The 20,211-nt window shown below is 46.0% G+C and overlaps 1 protein-coding gene across 1 annotated transcript; it reads left to right on the forward strand.

The window, feature by feature from the left end:
• The first annotated feature begins 26 nt into the window (after window positions 1–26).
• mmp14b (matrix metallopeptidase 14b (membrane-inserted)) lies at window positions 27–14,760 on the forward strand. Its single transcript, XM_030364228.1, has 10 exons — window positions 27–630; window positions 6,952–7,100; window positions 7,582–7,704; window positions 8,317–8,624; window positions 9,029–9,190; window positions 9,584–9,747; window positions 9,868–10,006; window positions 10,817–10,967; window positions 12,669–12,784; window positions 13,037–14,760. The coding sequence occupies exons 1-10, from the start codon at window positions 532–534 to the stop codon at window positions 13,522–13,524; spliced, it is 1,899 nt and encodes a 632-aa protein (XP_030220088.1). The 5' UTR covers window positions 27–531; the 3' UTR covers window positions 13,525–14,760.
• The last annotated feature ends 5,451 nt before the right edge of the window (window positions 14,761–20,211 follow it).

The raw sequence follows: 20,211 nt of genomic DNA on the forward strand, positions 1-20,211 counted from the left end.
AGGGGGGAGCTTTACAGATCTCTATTTTCCATCGCGGGACTCCTCGGGGGACCATCAAACTACCACGTCTGCAGCGGTGGGAGGAAGAAGGGGAGAGACTGCCGGATCAAAATAAAGCAACAACAAGCCAGCAAAGATAAGACTCCGGCTTTAATACTCAGGACGGTGGTTTTGTTTAAATAACCTGATTGTAACATCTGCAGAAAAAGGGAGCCGTTATCTCTCAACACTATCTAGGATAGAATCTAGAGAGATTTGAGAACTTTCAACTCTATTGTTAAAGTCGCCTATTGGGAATAATGCGTTAAAATAGCGGAAAACAAGCCGTGTAAATAATAGAAAGCAAAGTCTTCGCGGTTGAGCCGTGGTGGTATCACTTTTTTGGGGGGTTGTTTTGTTCTTCCGTACTTTCAGGGATTCGGTGTGGCAAGTTTTTTTCTCCAGCATAATGTTCTGACAACAAGTCAACCAGTTCGTTTTATAGGCAACCGTTAAGTTTAGTTAGGCTATTTCTTTTTTCGAGTGCAAGGGATGGCATTTGGGATTAAAACGATCGCCCAACTCGTGCTGCTGGCGCTGGCGCTGGAGCTGAACGCGCAAGGAGCAACGCAGCGAGAGGTGAAGCCGGAGGTGAGACACGTCGTTTCAAAGACATTACGCCTACATGTGCATTCATTCACCCTTACTTTCCTTTAAACAGTATTCACTGGAATGACCTCCCCTAGTTTAGCCAGGTTTGATGCTACGATCTTGCATGTAGGGTTTGATTTGTCACGCAGACTTGAGGGGTGAGGAGAGTTCTTCTGACTTGGGTTGGAGGAAGCAGACCATAATGAAGATAGCCCTAATTAAAAACACCCAAAAACTGCTGAGTGCTCGAAAGCCGAAGAACAAGAGGAGGAAAACTGTTTCAACACGCGGTCAGCGCAAACGTGTCTGGCTTTTCATTCTCCTTTTGATGGGTTTTGGGGGGTCCAAGTTGTGGGTCTTTGGGCGTATTCACGTGGAAGCTGCGATGGGGTTGTTGACACATGTCATCAGTTAAGGGAGCTTTTTTCTGGCTCTAAGCCCTGGTGAGATGTGGAAACAAGCACCGAAGCTGATTAACAAACGTTTTATTCTAGTCTATTCTATTCTCTCAAATCGTATTCGGTTGTTTTCTGTTCTATTCTGTCAAATGCTATTATTATATATATTCTATGCTCTTTTATAATGTTCCATAATATTTAATTATATTCAATCATATTCTATTGTACTCTATTCTATTCAAAGCCACTATCAGTGCCGCAATGAAAGGAAGTTCTCTGTTTATGTTGCAGGGAGGGAAGTGAGGTCCTATACACACCTGTTTCCCTTCATATCATTACATTGTGTGTGTGTGTGTGTGTGTGTGTGTGTGTGTGTGTGTGTGTGTGTGTGTGTGTGTGTGTGTGTGTGTGTGTGTGTGTGTGTGTGTGTGTGCATGTGCATGTGCGTGTGTGCATCTGTGTGTCATGCATGTATTAAACCCAGAGCGCTCCAGAGGGGTCACATTGTGAATGAATGTCCCTAAAAGTCCCACTCCTAGTTATCATTTTTCTCTATGATGACTGCGTCCCCTGAATGGCAGTTCCAGCCGGTGCCAGTGGAAAAAAACGCATCTCCATTGACCTACATTGTACCGTCAAGCATAGCATTAACACTATCAGCTTCTACAGTAACGCACCTCCAAAGCTGTGATAGACATTAACTAGTAGGGATGAAGAGAAAACTATCTATCTAATCACTCCATCAGCTCTCCACCTTCAGGTCTGCCCCAGTGCTGCTCCGCGTCCATGTTTCATAGATTTCAGAAGGCAACGTTTACGACGCCATTTCTCCCAGAGAAATCAGATCCCGGCCTCTTACTCTGAATTTGCCCACAGATATTTGGGTATTTATGTTTGACGGTAATAGAGCTTTTAGTGCCCTAGTCAGGCAGTCTGCAGAGGCAGGCAATCTAGTGGGGGGGGGGGGGGGGGGGGGGTCTTAGGCCGGGGTGAGCAGACCGCTGCGGGTCATATCCTGTGGTGTGAGGTTATGGCAGGAAGTGGGTAGGGGACTTCCTCTTCCTTATTAAGACATTATTGTCGTCACCCCCTAAACAGCTGACAATGACAAACCACAACGGACACACACGTACATACATACACAACCGCAACAATGTGCCAACACACACACACACACACACACACACACACACACACACACACACACACACACACACACACACACACACACACACACACACACACACACACACAAGCATGCACGGAAACACACGGACACGGACCCACATACAAAACAATGTGCCAACACTCACACATCCGCACACACAAATATTAAAGCAAATGTAAGTGTAAACCTGCATCAGTGTGCATGTACGCACAAATACCCCAGAACGCAATATTTAATACAAACTCACACAGACACAAAGACACTCGTGCACATTCAAAGACACACATACCCACACACACACACAGCAGACCCTAAGTTGATGTCATCGAGTTCAAAGTGAGAGACTAACTATTCGGGGGACACGGAGAATAGAGGGGAGGCTGTTCAAACTTTAACCCGCTCTTCCGGAAAAATTACTCAAGAAGGGCGGCCATTGTGTCGCCGGCGACGATGGAATCTGGCAGCGAGACATTGAGAGATGAAGCCATCCGCTAATTCAAAGAGACAGGAAATGTCCCACACAGGCCCTATGTCTCTCGCCCATGCCTCGGCCAGCACGCTGTAATTAAAGTCCTGGTAGGTTTCCACTGCCGGGCCGGCCCTTACAGCTGCAGTTCAGTCATCTACGGAACAGCCATGGCAGAGCAGAGAGAGAGAGAGAGAGAGAGAGAGAGGGGGAAGGGGAGAAGGCCAGAGGGAACAAGGGAAGGAAGGATGAGTAAGGGTTAGTCGGAACCGCCCGACATCCTAGATGGCACGACCCTCTGCGTTTCCGAGGAAACAATGGAGGAAGGGCATTGCCTCATTTCCTGTTCGTACAGGAAGTGAAACGGGACACAATCAGGTTTTACGTCTTAAAAAAAAAGAAGATATTCTGAGACGCTTCTCTGGCGTTGGACCAGACTGAGGATTTACTGCTAAAAGGTCTCTGGCAGAAGCACTTGTTTTGTTCCTTCTTACCCGTTAGATCTCTTATTCTTGGCCCCAGGCTTTGTTTTCATGCTCAGCTGTGGGAGGGGGTCACTGTACACGTGGCAACACACAGGCGGCCTTCAGAGGTCAGGATTTTTATTTATTACATTAGATGTATGTTGTTCTTGCAAAGCCGCATTGGTCCAAAGTTGGATCCATATGACACAGTAAAATAAATGAATTGTATAGGCTGACCTCACATGGTCCGCGCTGCGTCCCCCCACGCTCAGTGAACGCACACATGGTGTAAAATCGACCACAAGAAATGTAATTCTGCATAACGAGCCTGCGCTCAGGACAGAGTTTTTAACGTAGCAACCGCTAGGCTAACGGCGTGTGCTCACTGTTTGACGCGAGCCGTAGGTTCTGCAGCGTGTGAGACGGGTTGGCTGCGGGACGTGGGGACGGGGTGCGGGCAGCGTAGCCGATCTTCATCTGGGTGCGCCGCTCTCTCGCCTCACCCCAGTCCACCGGCTAACCCGACCGAACGGAACAACTGACTCTTCTTTATTTCCCCCCGAATGCGATCTTTCTCTCTTTCTCATTCGCTTCTGTCTTTCTTCTCTTAAACACACTCAACCCGCCGTCCCCATCTCTTTCTCTGTCTCTATATATTTCTCCCTGTCTCTCTTTCTATCTCTATTTCTTTCTCTTGCTTTGAAACTCTCTTTCTCCCCTTTTCTCCCCCCCCCCCTTTTCTCACCATCCTCCTACGTGAAGGCTGCTGACATGCATAGCAACCACTTGTTTTCTTGAGGGGGGGGGTAGTATCAACAGAGTTAAAGCAAAATAATATTGACCAATAACCTATATTAGCTTAATGGTAATACGTTGCACAAAGTTTGACGTCATCCACGCTATTTTTACCGGGAACCAAGAGTCATAGTGTCGAGTGTAGTCATAATAACAAGAAGTGAGGCAATGTGGGACTGTCCTCCTCGGATGAAAATAATCTCAAGGGAATCACAAGGGAATCACTTAAAGAGCCCAGTATCAGGAGGGGGGGGGGGGGGTCGCGTTAAGGGGCGGAGGGGAGCACGTCATTCTCTAGCTGCCTTCTCCACTGAACTCAAGTCAACATGAGAATTTAATAAACAACAGAAAAAAGGCCCTTTTCACAAAAAAAGGAGGGGCCTTCAAATATAAGCAGGCCATCGTCAACACTCACTTATGAGCTATGGAGGACTATTTCAAAGACACACACACACAAACATACACACACACACCTCAGAGTGTCACCGTATGGTTGTTAGTTAGAACTCTGGGGTTGCGGTTGTATTGATTGAGGGTCAAAGGAAAGAGATAGAAGGAAGGGGGAATGAGAGAGGAGGTAGATGGAGTGAAAGAGAGAGAGAAAGGTAGAGACAAAAAATGAGAGTGGAAGAGAGACCGAGAAGTGGCGCGAGGGAGATCTGAGCAAAATGGAAAATCAATGTATATGTTTATTTTCCTTATCAATCAAGCAGCATTAAGTAGAGGGAGAGAAAGAGAGTGGGAGATATTTCCCGCGGTCCCTCTAGTCAGCTGACATGCTACAGGACTGGCCACTGAGGTTTGGACTAGTGTAGAGGAAGTAAAGTTCAATAAATACAGGCCGTACAGCCACTACCACTGCCAAGCCCAAAACGGCCTACCCTGTAGCACTCCCTATCGTTGTCCCATCTCCCTCCCTCCCTCCCACTCTCCTCCTCCCTCTGTCTGGAATCTGTCCCGCTCCTTCTTTCTATCTCTCTCTATATCTTTCCCCTGCTCTCTCTCTCTCTCTCTCTCTCTCTCTCTCTCTCTCTCTCTCTCTCTCTCTCTCTCTCTCTCTCTCTCTCTCTCTCTCTCTCTCTCTCTCTCTCTCTCTCTCTCTCTCTCTCTCTCTCTCTCTCTCTCTCTCTCTCTCTCTCTCTCTCTCTCCCTCCCTCCCCCTTCGCTCCTCTCCCTTTGCAACCCCCTCTCCATCTCTTTTAATTACCAGGCTTTCATCTAGTCTCTCCTCCCACTCCACACACACACACACACACACTCTCACACACACCGGTCGTAGTCACTGCTGTTATTAACCAAGCCATAAAGCACCCCTTATGTAGATCTCTCTCAGAATCTCCAGGGAACAGAACTCAAGGGGGGACGGCCACAAACTAAACCTGGATCAATATTGTTTTATTTTAATATAAATGGTCTATTTCGGTCCCTTACAGACTTGGTTATAGTTTGATTCAACATCCATGATCGCTCGCCTTGTTAAACAAACAATGAAGCCCACTCAGGGACTCACGTTCCTCACATCCTGGGGCGTGCACGTCTGGGATCCGGGCAACACCACGACCACGTGCACTACTGTGGGACACAGCTTCACCGGGTTGGGCTATAATTTATACCGCCCTCGTAGCTCACAAGGTATTCGGTATAACTTCCCACGGCTCTGGTGTGAACGTGGGTGTTAAGGTTAATAGCTTATAAGGGCACATTAGGAAGGAGACCATAACATGTGGCACCTGGAATCAAGGTTTTAAAGCGGCCATATCGGTTCTAAACGCAAGCTGGCATTCAGTTCACCCACCCAGCTAGTGTTTAGATCCATTTGAGTGAAGTCCACTGAACTGTTTTTTGAGGTGTGGGGGGGGGGGATTCTGGGTCATTGAATGATAGTTCTGTCATATGCTCTTCAAGCTACTAACTATAACTTAACTATCTTGTTGCAGTTGGTTCTTAGAAGTTCTATCTCGTCAAGTTAGATAATATATAGTCCTATAGTATAGTATTAAACATATGTTTAATTTGCGTCCATTTAAGACTCAACCATTGTGGGTTGATAGGTAACGAAGAGCCCAAATGTAGTTTAATGACAGTGTTAACCTTCGGAAATCTTCCTAGACTTTTACTCAGAGCAATTCCAGGTTGGTTTTCCTCCACATGAAGAAGCAACTCTGGGTTGAAACCTGACCTTTCTCTTTGTTCCAAGACATGTTTCAGCCTGCAGAACAGTTAAGGTGGACTGGCATTGAGGGTAAAATTACTTTGTGCCAACAAAGATGTTGAAAGTGAAATAGTTTTTCATTAAAATATAACATCTTGTTTCTATATTTTAAAGTGTAATCAATATATAAACAATATGTTATATTTGAATTGCTTTGCTTATTTTTAGAATCTTGACATAAATTATTCTTGCACTTTTTTGGGGTGAATCCTCATTGTTGAATGCACTTATTGTAAGTCGCTTTGGACGAAAGCGTCTTCTAAATAACTGTAACATAGTGTGGGGCCATTATGCTGATATCATGTTGCTGTTACTTCTCTCCCTTTGTTGACCGTTTCTATGAAATGTAGTTACGTTTGTGTGCCATATCTCACTACCTACATGACTATTACCACTATGTAACAGATGTATAGCGAGAGTTGTGTCACACAGCTAACCCAATGGTACCATTAGACCGATGGTAGGCCCTTTCAGCCCAGTCATTATCATGTTGATATAAAATCCAACCCTGCAGAATGTGTTTACAAGAGAACCTTCATAATTCTCTCATCTCTTTTAATGTTTATCTCACTTGGCAATTTCATTTTATGCTTTATTCAAGATCGTTTTCATCGTGCTATAACCTGAATTTATAATTTTGCATTAATTTTGATAATCTTCCTAGTATATTTCTAAAGTTTATTTGAATATTTTTTCAAATCACTTCACGAAAATCGATTCGAATTATTAACAAACAAAAGAAAACGTGCATTTCCACCACTCACTAACTTTGTCAGATGACTTCTTTGACTGACGCTCTCGTCTCCCTCTCCCGGTAGTCATGGCTACAGCAGTATGGGTACCTGCCTCCCGGTGACATGCGGACGCACGCGCTCCGCTCCCCGCAGTCCGTCCCCTCCGCCATCGCAGCCATGCAGAGGTTCTACGGCCTCACCGTCACGGGCTCCATCGACGCCAACACCATCCAGTGAGAGATACTCTGTGTAACGACGGCAATGCACCGATGCAAATACTCACATTAATAATGAACCTCATCTTTCTTAATGGTGTTTCTTGGGTTTCACCTGGATTAAGGTGTCTGCTAAATGTAAGGTGGAGAAGATTAATCTATTCTTCCTGTTTGATAATAATATGGATTGTTTTAATATGATACATGTGCTAGCTAGGAGGGTGCTATCAGGTAGCAGAACATGAATGCTAAGCTGGGCAATCAATGATAATACGTCAGAATTTAGTAGACCGCTGATTCACAAATAACGAAGGTGGAGATCGATCCTCCAAAAGTTCATCCTCTTTGGGTTTGTAGCGGGCAGACCGAACTGAAAAATATTTTGGACTCAACTGCTTCCCACCATAGTTTTGCTGAAACGTTTTGTTCAGTAGACATGCTTCCAGCGTGTGTTTTCCAGCGCCTCCGGTCTGACCAGAGTGTGACTTGTGTTTGGCAGGGCCATGCAGCGGCCTCGCTGCGGCGTGCCAGACAAGTTTGGCTCGGAGCTTAAGAGCAACCTGAGGAAGAAGCGCTACGCTATCCAGGGCCTCAAGTGGGACAAGAGGGACATCACCTTCTCGTAAGTCGCCGATGTCACGCACGGTCAAAACTGAATTGTATGCGATATAACTATATATTTTTAAATGTAACATGTTTGAAACATGGATGAAGAGATTTAACTGACTCTCGGTCATCTCTTAAGCAGGCTCAGCTGATGAATCAAAATGGCTGCCTCCTGTTGGTTTTTTGGCCTCCAGCTGCTAGATAGACCTTGTAAGTGACATCACGACATATGCCCATATAAGGCAGTTGTACCGTTTGGCACCTCAACTAGCAGCATGCTAGTGTGATTGAAAGAAGTAGAAGGTCTTTAGCAAGCGGAACGTAAATGACCCGAAAACCAAAATAGGACTTATGAACCTCTGAAACATACAATAAACAACCCCGTTTGGGCAATGAATAAACATTGGCAAGAAGATGTGTCCTTTGGAACTTTTGATATAAACAATGACTCAGGCGCTAGTTATGAGCGACAGTGAGTCGAATACTACCGCAGAAGCCTCCATTCACTGAATTTCCCATGTACAATACCACACAGCAAGCCTCAGGGCTGACCCTTACACAGACACCAGACTTCACACACACATTTGTTTTATTTTATTGAGTTTAACCTGACGCCACCCTCCTGCAGCATCCAGAACTACTCCCCCAAGGTGGGCGAGTTCGAGACCCACGAGGCCATCAGGAAGGCCTTCAAGGTGTGGGAGGGCGTGACCCCGCTGACCTTCCGCGAGATCCCCTACAGCTACATCCGAGACAAGGTGGAGGAGTTCGCCGACATCATGCTGTTCTTCGCTGAGGGTTTCCACGGTGACAGCAGCCCCTTCGATGGCGAGGGGGGCTTCCTGGCGCACGCCTACTTCCCTAGCAACGGCATTGGCGGGGACACCCACTTCGACGCGGCCGAGCCGTGGACCGTTGGAAACCGAGATCTGTATGGTGAGAGAAAGCGGTCGCCATTTTGGATCATAACAACATAATTTATCACCGTCAAAACGGAGAGATCACTTTTTGTTTTGCTGTTGCGACTGAACTTAAAAAATAAAACTAGCAGGGAGTTTCCCATGTTTTCAAGCTAGTAAGCAGTTTTTTTTTGCTGTAACAAGCAAATTGTTAGAACAAGTTTGGACCTGCGCCAGTAAGTATGTCTGGGTTAACAGTCTCAGAGGGTGGTAATATGTGAACCGATGCAAACGTGGTTTTGTCATTTGTTTAAGAGATGTGAGTAAGAAACATCAGAAACAAAACTCAAAGGAAAAACAAACCACAAAGATCGAGTCCACTAGAATAGAGATGGAGTTGAACATCATTGCAGAGCTTTATGTGTGAAAATCTCTTGGCAGGAAATGATGTGTTCCTGGTGTCGGTGCATGAGCTGGGCCACGCTCTGGGTCTGGAGCACTCCAACGACCCGTCCGCCATCATGGCCCCCTTCTACCAGTGGATGGACACCGACAACTTCCTGCTGCCTGACGATGACCGCAGAGGCATTCAGCAGCTCTATGGTAGAGTTACATTACTTTTACTTTACTTTACCTTAGGTTGCATTACTTTAGATCACATTCCTTTGCTTTATATTGCTTTAGATCACATTACAACCTTACTTTACATAAGATGACTTTACTTTAGATAACATATTACTTTACCTTAATATCATTTTATGTATTCATGACATTAAATAGATTGACATAGAATGGTCTCTTTGTTTTGTCTTGTATCTTTGTGTTTCCATAGAAAATAGAAAATATACAACTACTAGTGATAGCAGCCTGTGAATCATGTTAGATGAGAATATTGTTGTCTCTCAGAAAATCCTAGATATACACCGAATGATACAGATGACACAGGCTGCCGTTTATTTCATTTTTTTCTTTTCTTTTTCTCTCCCATGACCTTAGGCTCCAGTTCGGGTCCAGTCCCCCCGCCCGTGACGTCTCGCCCGCCGTACAACGAAGACCCCGATCCCACGGAACCCCAGGAGACCCCTCACTTCGGACCCAACATCTGCGAAGGCCACTTCGACACCATCGCCATCCTCCGAGGGGAGATGTTTGTCTTCAAGGTAACCGGGCGCCTGGGGAACTGCCTGGAGCTTGTGGATCATGTAGGCGCCCGTGTTGTGCAAGTGAGTCCTAACATATATACCTGTGTGTGTGTGTGTGTGTGTGTGTGCTGTTTTCAGGATAAGTGGTTCTGGCGTGTGCGCAACAACCAAGTGCTGGAAGGATACCCCATGCCGATGGGTCACTTCTGGAGAGGCTTGCCGTCCCACATCAACAATGCTTTCGAAAGAGAAGACGGGATGTTCGCGTTCTTCAAAGGTAACCTCAGATTCAGCCTGTATTAATCAAAACCCCACTCTTAAATCAGTGGGCTCACGCTCTCCTAAAGAGGAAAGCCCTTTAAGATGATGTGAACAGGTGTTGTCCAAGCCAACACCTTCCCACCTGGAACTGATTCTCACTTTTTTCATCGTCTTTCTTTTGTCTCTCGGCTTGTTTGTTTTTTAACGTTGAAAGACTTCTTGCCTCCAGAACGTCTTCTTAAGCCCAACACACATTGGCGCCGAAGCGGCATGTCAAAAAGAACGCCCCCATTATTTCGGACGTACCAGATGCGTGCCAGCGCTTGGCGGCACGCCGCCCCACTGTCCTTCGCGCCACTGTCCTACTCCCCCTGAAATAGCGCTTTCTTAAAGCTGTCTGGTACATCCCGGCTTCATACAAGGTCCTGTACATATGGAGATTGTTGATGATTGTTTGTTGATCTGCTTCTTTCAAAACATAATCACAACGGTGCTGCAGCGTGCCGCTTCCTCTTGGTGCTAGGGGCGGCAATTGACGCGAGTGAAGTTCTGTCCGAAATCCCGGGATTTCAAGGCCCTAACGAGATCTAGATTCGAGATTCAATGTTCAACATTCAAGATGGTTTATTGTCATATGCACAACAACTACAGCAGCAGTCACTGGCAATGAAATGCGCGAGTCTCAGGCTCCTTCATCAATATAATAAGCAACATCAACTCGATGTTTACCCGCGTACGACAAATGACATCCAAACACACCACGTTGGCTACCTTCATTTTCCATTGTCGTTGTGTCCGACCTCACTCCCCGGTCTTTGTCGTCCAGGAGACAAGTACTGGGTGTTCGATGAGTCCAGCCTGCAGCCCGGCTTTCCCAAGAGCCTGCGGGAAATGGGGACCGGGCTGCCCACTGACCGGATCGACGCCTCGCTCTACTACACGCTCAACGGACACACCTACTACTTCCACGGGAACAAGTGAGTCGCTTGACCTTCTGTACACGCACGCCCTCACCCGCACGCACACATGCACACAGAAGCAAACAGCAGGGTGCTCATGGATGGATGTGCGTGGGTCTTTCTTCGTGGTGCTTGAGTAAGGATGTATGTGTGTGTGTGTGTGTTGATGGGTGCTTGTGTTTGTCTTTGTTGTGTGTTTTTTATCTGTTGATGTATGTGTGTTTGTCTGTTGTGTGGGGCTGGCGTAAGGATTTGTGTTTGTGTGTTTGTGTTTGTGTTTTTTTGTTGTGTGGTTTACTGTATGTCTGTATGGATGGATGTTTATGTCTGTTTATTACATAGACAGCTGGGCCCTGAAATACACTCTGGATGGTTCCACTGGCCTCACAACTCCCACACAGGGATAAAGGAACCATGGGTTGACCTCACCAGGTCGCCTCGACCAATAGAAGGGCTTCGACCGAGTACGCAGCGTTTCTGTTCCATGACCACAGGGTTCAAATTACCGACATGCTCAAGACAGTAATAGAGAGAGCATAAAAACTATAAAATCCAAAGCATCATTTGCTCTGAGATTTCCTGCCGTTTATATTTCATAGGCAATTAAAAAAAACGGATTGCCTCAGCGGAATGCTGTGTGGTGGGCTCATAGACACTCCTCCCATTGGCATCTGGCCTTTCTATCTGTTCAGTTCTGGTTCTGTTCTGTGTCATTCTGAAACTGTTCTGTTACTGTGCTGTTAGTGTTCTTTTAACGTTCAGTTCTGTTTCTGTTGTTTGCTACTCTTCTGGGGCCTGTACACACCCCTATAAACACTCTCTCTCTTTGTCTCTCTCTCTCATTGTCTTTAAATAGGGCTTGACATTGACGTTTGTTTACAATGTTCTTATCTAATAATATAAACACATATATATTAGGCTACAGTGGAATAACGATTGTGTATGAACGAAAATGCAACACATGCAATGATCTGCAGAAAAACAATGCAAGCATGCTACCAAGTTATACTAAGTTACCGTAGGGATGCTACAATGTAACAAACTGTATGACCGTACCAGTGGTCGACCGGAAACATTTAGTGACCAAAACTCAGGGAAAACCCTCAGCTCCCCTCTCTCTCTGCCTGTTCTTCCCGCTTCCTTACTATCTCTCCAGCTCTCAGTCTTTTGATTTCTCAACCGCACTCACTCTTTCATCTCCTTCTCTCCTTCTCTGCTCTCCCTCTCCTTCTCCAGTCTCTAAGTAATCTTGGTTTTCCCTCACTCCCAACTCCATGCCCTGTCCCTCCCTGTTCTCTCCCCTCTCCTTCTCACGTTCACGTGAGCTCTCTCCCTCTCTCTCTCCTCCTTCTCATATGTTCTTTCTCTCTCACCCAGTCCTCTCTTCTCCTCTTTCTCACATGTACACTCTCCTCCTTCTCACATGTACTCTCTCTCTCTCCATCTCTCTCCTTCTCAAGTGTACTCTCTCCATCTCTCTCCTCCTTCTCATATGTACTCTCTCTCCATCTCTCTCTCACTCCTCCTTCTCTAGTGTACTCTCTCCATCTCTCTCTCCTCCTTCTCATATGCACTCTCTCTCCATCTCTCTCTCCTCCTTCTCATATGTACTCTCTCTCCATCTCTCTCTCTCCATCTCTCTCTCCTCCTTCTCATATGTACTCTCTCTCCATCTCTCTCTTCTCCTCTTTCTCACATGTACCCTCTTCCTCGTTCCAGGTACTACCGCTTCGACCACGAGTCGCGGACGGTTGACAGGGATTACCCAAAGTCCATCAGTGTGTGGCAGGGCGTGCCTGACAACCTCAAGGCTGCCTTCATGAGCAAAGACCAGGGTATGGACCAATCATTCACTTCCTGTTCTCAAAGTCTATCGCATGACATCCTCGGGCAGCAGATGTAGAACCTAGCAGGAGGAGAAACGGTGGCCAGGGCTGGTCGAATCCAAACCAAAAAGGATGACGGCAGACATCCTACAGCAAGACGCCTCTTAAGGACATGTTTCTAAATTCCTTGTTAGTCTCGCGAGTCGGAATCCGACCAACATTTGTTGTCTGCTAATCGTTTCCCCCTCCTTTTCTACGCAGCGTACACATACTTCTACAAGGCCAACAAATACTGGAAGTACAACAACCAGATGATGCGCGTGGAGCCCGGCTACCCAAAGTCGGCGCTGCGCGACTGGATGGGCTGTGCCAACGACGAGCCCAAGACGGACGGGAGGAGGGGGGACAAGGACAAGGACCGGGAAGACGCAGACAGAACCAGGGACCGGGAGAGGGAGAGAGAGAGAGAGAGGGAGAGGGAGAGGGAGCGGGAGAGAGAGAGGGAGAGAGAGAGGGAGAGGAACAGGGACAGGGAGAGGGGGGTGGACAGAGAGGAAGACACGGAGGTGATCATCATTAAGGTGGACGGGGAGCGTCCGGGGGCCGGGAGCAGTGCGGCGGCCGTGGTGGTGCCCATCATGCTGCTGGTGTGCGTCATCCTCACGCTGGCGGTGCTGCTGTTCTTCCGTCGCTACGGAACCCCACGCCGACTCCTCTACTGCAAGAGGTCACTACTGGACCAGGTGTAGGAACCAGGGAGGGGAGGAGGAGGAGGAGGAGGAGGAGGAGGAGGAGGAGGAGGGGGATAGAGAGGGACCGAGACAGAGAGAGAGGTTAAAAGAGGAACGTTTGGGAGAGAGATGGAAGCAGGAGATAGGGGGAAACGCCGAGTTGAAGGAGAACGTCGGCGACGAAGTGCGGCTTCGCCGGCTAAACCAAACACGGAAGAAGAATTTGTCTGCTCTTTTTCCTCAATTTTTTTCTCTTTTTTCCTCCCTCGCTTTTTTCCGCCCCCTCTGTCTCTTATTTTCAACCCTGTTCTCTCTCCTCCTTTGTGGTTTGTTGACGCCAGCTTGTTGCTGTTTGGTTTAGCCTTTTTCAATGTATTTTTTTGTTGTGTTGTTGTTTTAGCCAAGGGTCAGGGGTCATTGTGTGTTTGCACCTCTATTGAAGCATGTCAGCCCCTTGGACTGTCCTCTTTATTTTTTACTCTCGTCTCAAGAGTACACAAGCGAATAAACATTAAATGTGCATGCACAACTATGCACAAGCATGTACGCACACACATAGACACGAATGCGCGTGTATACACTTGAAAACTGCAGTGACTTTATAGTCACAGTAAAATTTCCAGTGAAGATAAAATGTTGAAGAGCCAGTATTGATAAGAAAAAGGGAAATAAACTTAAGAAGCATGAAAAGCACTCTTACTTGAGTAAAGTGATTTTATAAAAGTCTGTCCGAAACCATTCTTTTTGTCTAGCCTACCAATCTTTGATGAGTATTATGAGCAGTGATGTTGTCATTATTATTGTGACTATTACTATTGTTGTTATTTTTGTCCTCTGTGAGTATGGGTTGTTTCTTTGTACATTGTCATTTTTAAGTCCTGCTGGACAGTGACAGAAAATGTGGCCTTAATTTTATATTTGGGGGAAACTGAAAGGGACGGGGTATTTTTCTTGAAACTTGATTGTAGTTTTTTTTATTGGTGTTTGTTTTTTTCTATCTATCTCAAATGAAATAAATCAAAGATCTAAAACAAATGACTTCTTTTTGTCATTGTAAGTGTTTACGATTCTCAAGTCTTGGTGCTTTCTCCTATACCACTGAGCTAAGGGTCCTAGCTAGCTCACAATAATGATGATAATACTAATGATGATGATAATAATGATGACCCACCTAGTTTTCTCAACGTGACTGTGCCTTGGCGGAATTTCTTCCATTTCCTAACTTTCTTACGAAATAAATGAACTTCATAAACACTTGTGCTTTGTTTTTTAATCTTCTCTCATTTCAGCTCATTTTCATGTCTGGCAAGTAGCTGTTTTAAAAAATGACATTTTAACCACACTTTCTAAACCGTATAAATATATTTTAACCGCGTTTTCTAAAGATCACGTGATGACACTAGCTACAATGGTGACGTAACCGCTCTCTTGCTGAATCTCTCTCCTAACACTTCGATTAACTGAAAGAAACTAACATTCACATCTAAAAGCTCCATCACCAGTACCTCCAGCTCTCATGCTTCCCCGACAGCTCCACTCCTACTCCGACATCCACCGCTGGGGCTCGGAAACTTGTAGCAATGAAAAGAGGGACGGAAAAAACAGGCCGTGTCCAAGAGTTAAGTAGAAACAGTAACGAAGAAGATTGTGTTAATACTCCACACACACACACACACACACACACACACACACACACACACACACACACACACACACACACACACACACACACACACACACACACACACACACACACACACACACACACACACACACACACACAATAAACAAAATACCCATAGGGTGGAAGATAGCGTGGGTGTGCGTGTTTTAACCTTTGAATATAGGCCTTTATAATAACAGACACATGTGTGCAATCCAAATGTGAGCCATGAGCCAGTGAATGTGCTTCATCAATCGACAAGCTAAGGCGTTTCCTGCACTGCCTTGATAATAATTCAAATAAACATCTCCATTTTAGTTTGGCGTGTCACATAAGATGGCAAATGATTGAAAACCCAAAGAGAGGAAACAGGACTGCATGGCGTGTTTTAAATACAGTACAGGCAGGCAGGGGGATTATGTAATTCAGCTGATGAGGGATTTTTCCTATTGTGCAAAAGTGATTAATACTGTTCTGGTTTGCATTTAAACTGGCGCGTGGCTAATAAAGTCACGGGGTTCGGTTTGGAGAGGGAATGGGAAAGAGAGAGAGGGGGGGGGAGGGGGTCATAAGTTAAGTCACAGTTGGAAGAGATGGGAGAGAATTCCATGATTCCATGTAAAACATCTGGAATTCAAACAGATCAAGTGTGTGTTTGTGTGTGTGTGTGTGTGTGTGTGTGTGTGTGTGTGTGTGTGTGTGTGTGTGTGTGTGTGTGTGTGTGTGTGTGTGTGTGTGTGTGTGTGTGTTGTTGTTGTTGAGGGAGGCATGGGGATTTTAGGAGAGATTGATTTGGAAATTCCATCTTGGGAAACAAAAATGGGCAAATTCTGCCGGTGCATCGGAACAACACAATGGGGGTTTTCTGGGTTCAGCTGGTGTTTTTGAGTGGACATCTTAGTATCTGCAGACGTTGCGCAAACCTGCTCCTTGCCTCCAACCAGTTGGGGTATTTGTTAGAGTCTGTTTACACGAGTCAAGCATTGCACGTCACTTTGTGATGTTTGTTTCGCTCCTCTGGTCGGTCTGAGAGAACCCAAGAAACAGAACCTCAGCGTCTTCTTCCCCTTTCTTTCCTCCTGTATGTGTGTGTGTGTGTGTGTGTGTGTGTGTGTGTGTGTGTGTGTGTGTGTGTGTGTGTGTGTGTGTGTGTGACAAGACATATTTCCTAGCCGTGTGTGAAATGAATCAGTTGTTTGTGAGAATATTCCAACAAAGAAGATATCCATGCAGCAGCTGCCCTTTTCTCTCTCACTTTTCACCTAAATTCATGTATTCCAAGTACAGTACTGTCATACTTTCCTTTTTTGTTTAAATAAAGTTTCCTAATTACAAGCACCGCAAACCTACCCATCCATCCATGACCTGTACATCCTTGATTGAAAATTCTTATTTGATCACTTCTACTATCTCAGTCTGCTGACCAGTTGAAACGTCATGTGGAAACTGCATAACAGGACCGGCCATCTTCTGCTGCCTGTCCAATCAGCACAGAGGCCTCAGCCTGTAGGCAGCCCCACAGAAATTTACAGAAGTGGAAGAAAAAAGGCGATACCGTAAATCCTGTCGTGTGACGCAGATAAGCCTAGGCAAATGATGTATTGGAACATGATGAGGAGGATAAGGCGTGAGGTTTCTTGAGATTTAGAATGGATAATGAGATGAGATGTGGGAGTGGAGCTGAGGTCGTTAAGTTGCTCATAAGGAAGCTGGTATGTGAGGACGTTATGTAGGTTACACATGGTTCTCATTTGCAACCGCATCCTGCAAAGAGCGCACTCACAAGAGTTTTGTTGTGCAGGGATAACTCACACACACACTTTGAATGTCATTGTATGGCTGCTTTCATTCTTATAATTGGTTTCACTCCTCTTCTCCATATGGTCTCATCCGCTCTGTCAAACGTGGCGAATGTTTGGACGGTATTCTTATGTATTCAGCTGGACTTAACTACCCAGAAAGCAGAAAGAAGGAAAACATCTGTTTGTGTTAGATACGGCGTTCTCCACTCAGGTGTTGGAAACATCTGCTTTTCACTTCCATCCATTCCCCCCCAGCCACCCCAGTGCTGACCGTGCACACGGCCATCAGTATAAACTTGCATTGCTTTGATTGAGCCAGACACATTGTTTTTTTTAAACGGGGTGTGGTGGCTAAGGGTAGGTAGTTTGTAGGCAGTAGTAGGTCTTTGTTAAAGGATACACATGGCCTGGTAAACGTACCAGGAACAATTGCTATTTTAACCTACTGACCCCTCACCCTCATCATCACCCATCATCATGCTCAGACTGCATCATGTGGAATGATTTCCCCAAAACCAAAGAGGAAAGGAGTCTAGTTTTACCAGATGCTGATTCAGGCCTGTATCCTAATTTAGCTTTGCTGAAAGCCCAGATACCCTCAGCCCGACCCAGGCACATCCGTTAGAAAACCCCCCTGCTCTGTCCAGGGGCCTGGACAGGATAGTGGTCACGTTTCATCTTCGCAGCATATTAAACCTTCTTCGACTGGTAAGAAAACAGAGAATGAGCCAATAAGACTGCTGTGGCCTGCAGATCTTCCTCCTCCACTGCCTTATTCCTTCTATTCTCTCTCTCTTAAGAGCTTTGATGCAGGCTAATGCTCTGGCTTACTTCAATAGCGCCACATCTGGACTTCATGAGAGGCCTGCATGTCATTGCACATAGGAGGGCGGGGCAGCGAAGACTTTGAAAGGCTTCATTTTTTTGCTTGGAAACTTTGGTTGCATCGTAAGAAATGAAAACAGAACAAGACACTATTACACTCTGATCGCATAAATTCCAGTGAGTGGCGTTCTTTATTTCCTCTTAAAATAATTAATAAGGAGGCCAACGCTTAACACCAAGTTGTGTTAATGTGCACTTTTTGGACCACAGTTCAACCATATTAACTCAGACTCAGCTAAAACCACGTAAATGAGATGCAGATTTGAGGAAACCACGACAGTATTCTACCACAACGATAGGCAGAAGTTCAAAGGGGCCACATCAGAGGTGGTCCTTACAGAAGAGCTGTGGTGGGCCTGTTCTCAAAAGTTACAGTCAGGGAGAGTAACGTGGTTACCTTGAAGAGGGATAAGAAAAACACAATGATGGGGTTGGGGGCATGATATTGGGGGAGCGAGAGACGAGAAGAATGCTTGCGGGCCAAGAGTCTCGGATCTTACTGAACTCCAAAAAAACAAGTCAGTTTTGACTGAGCCTTGCTTCTCTGGGCCGTCGACCCGAGTTCAAACCACGACATGGAGGCATGCTGCGGTTTTTCCAGCCGTTCTCCGAGTGGTTCCATCATGTGAACGACCATGATCATGTTTTGACTCATTCGCACAATTAGACGGACAAAGTAGGGAGGGGGGGCTGTTTTACAACCTTAAAGGTATGAGGCAGAGCCATGTTTTTGGATAAGAGCTTTGCAACACTCTGCCTAGCAGCAGGGCATTCCGTGATGCCGGCTAGACCGAGCCATGCAGCCGTGTCTCTCTGGTCGGCCTCGGTAGCCTATTTCATGTCAAACTGTCCCGGGTTTAACTTTACCTGGTCCCAGTAAGGCTCGATTCATTCTTTAGCGCTTAATGTATCTTGTAGAGTGTGCACATTGTACAACACCCTTTCCTCGAGTAACTCACCATGTAGCATCATCACCATACAAAATCTGTGAAATGGTTATGTACAATCTCGGGAGGTAGAGCAGTTGTCTTGAAACCGAAAGGTTGCTAGTTCGCTCCCCAGCTCCTCCTAGCTGAGTGTTGATGTGTCCCTGAGCAAGACACTTAACCCTAACTGCTTTTGATGAGCTGCCTGTCGCCTTGCAAGCGTCTGCTAAATTCCCTAATTGTAATCTAGGTTGTAGGCCTACATAACCATACATAAAGGCGTTTTTATCTTTCGCGCAGGATAACGTCATTCCTTACTCCCAATGTAGAGGATTTGCTCATCTCTTAGCTTGGAGAAACCCAGAAGTCAGAGTCAAGTCGTCAATTCACTTTTCCATGCGCCTGAATGCTGGGCAATGCATGCTTTGTTTGTGGCAGCAACAAACTGACCAATATGACCTTCTGACCAATGGGGAGCTAAATAGGAGTACGGTCTGCGTGTTCAAGCGGGGCCTTCAAGAACTCAGCCGACCTCGTCCCACGAACGGGTTCTCCAATCAGAGAGCTGCTCCCGAGGGTTGGCATCGCAGTACCCGGGCCGGGGATCCAGTGGACCTTACCGAGGCCAGCCCCGCTCATGCACGCACACACAAACACACACACACACACACACACACACACACACACACACACACACACACACACACACACACACACACACACACACCAGAGAGCTGCATCAGGGCTGAAAAACTGCTGGACTCAGCGCTCACGGAGCTGTAATTACATAGAGGGAGTGCTGAGCGCTGCAGGATGACTGTCGAGGCGGCGAAGATGTGGCGCAACCGGAGGAAAGAGACGAGAGTAAATAGAACGAACAATTAAAAAAGAAATACAAATTAAGGCCACAAAATAAAAGCCTACAAGGATAAGGGGTTGGAAGGAGACGTTTTATATTGGAATCTTTGAGATCAAACATGTGCAGTGAAGTACAGGTTCAAACTGAAAATTTTCTACTCTTCTCAATTTGAAATTGATATAAAAAAAAATCAAATGCCACTCGTGGTTGTGGGGGCTCAGAAATGTTCCACTCGATTCTGAGTCTCCCGACAAATAAGAACATTAACTTCTTAATACAATCCATCGTCCAAACAACTTAGTGTAGTTTCGATGTTGTGCATCGCTGACACCTTGTGGACAGTTCGTTAGTCTCATGAGAACCCTTAGAGAGGGGAGCCTGTTCGGGCGCGGAGAACCCGGGTCGTTCATAAACAATTATTTGCAGACTTCAAAGGACATTTAGTCGGTTGGTTAACCCTTAACACCTGCCCAAGTGCTTTCATTTACGTCAATGATTTACCATTCAATGTAAAAAAAAGTATGTTTAACTATCCATCTTAGAACCAAGAAGAGAGTCAATTGTAATATA

Source organism: Gadus morhua, chromosome 8, assembly GCF_902167405.1.
Source record: "Gadus morhua chromosome 8, gadMor3.0, whole genome shotgun sequence".
NCBI classification, from domain to species: domain Eukaryota; kingdom Metazoa; phylum Chordata; class Actinopteri; order Gadiformes; family Gadidae; genus Gadus; species Gadus morhua.

What these genes read in the sequence shown, in the direction of transcription:
- mmp14b (XM_030364228.1), top strand. Translation starts at nt 532, where the DNA reads ATGGCATTTGGGATTAAAACGATCGCCCAACTCGTGCTGCTGGCGCTG. An exon ending in ATCGACGCCAACACCATCCA is followed by an intron (nt 7,101 to 7,581) that starts GTGAGAGATACT and finishes TGTGTTTGGCAG; the next exon opens with GGCCATGCAGCGGCCTCGCT. An exon ending in AAGAGGGACATCACCTTCTC is followed by an intron (nt 7,705 to 8,316) that starts GTAAGTCGCCGA and finishes ACCCTCCTGCAG; the next exon opens with CATCCAGAACTACTCCCCCA.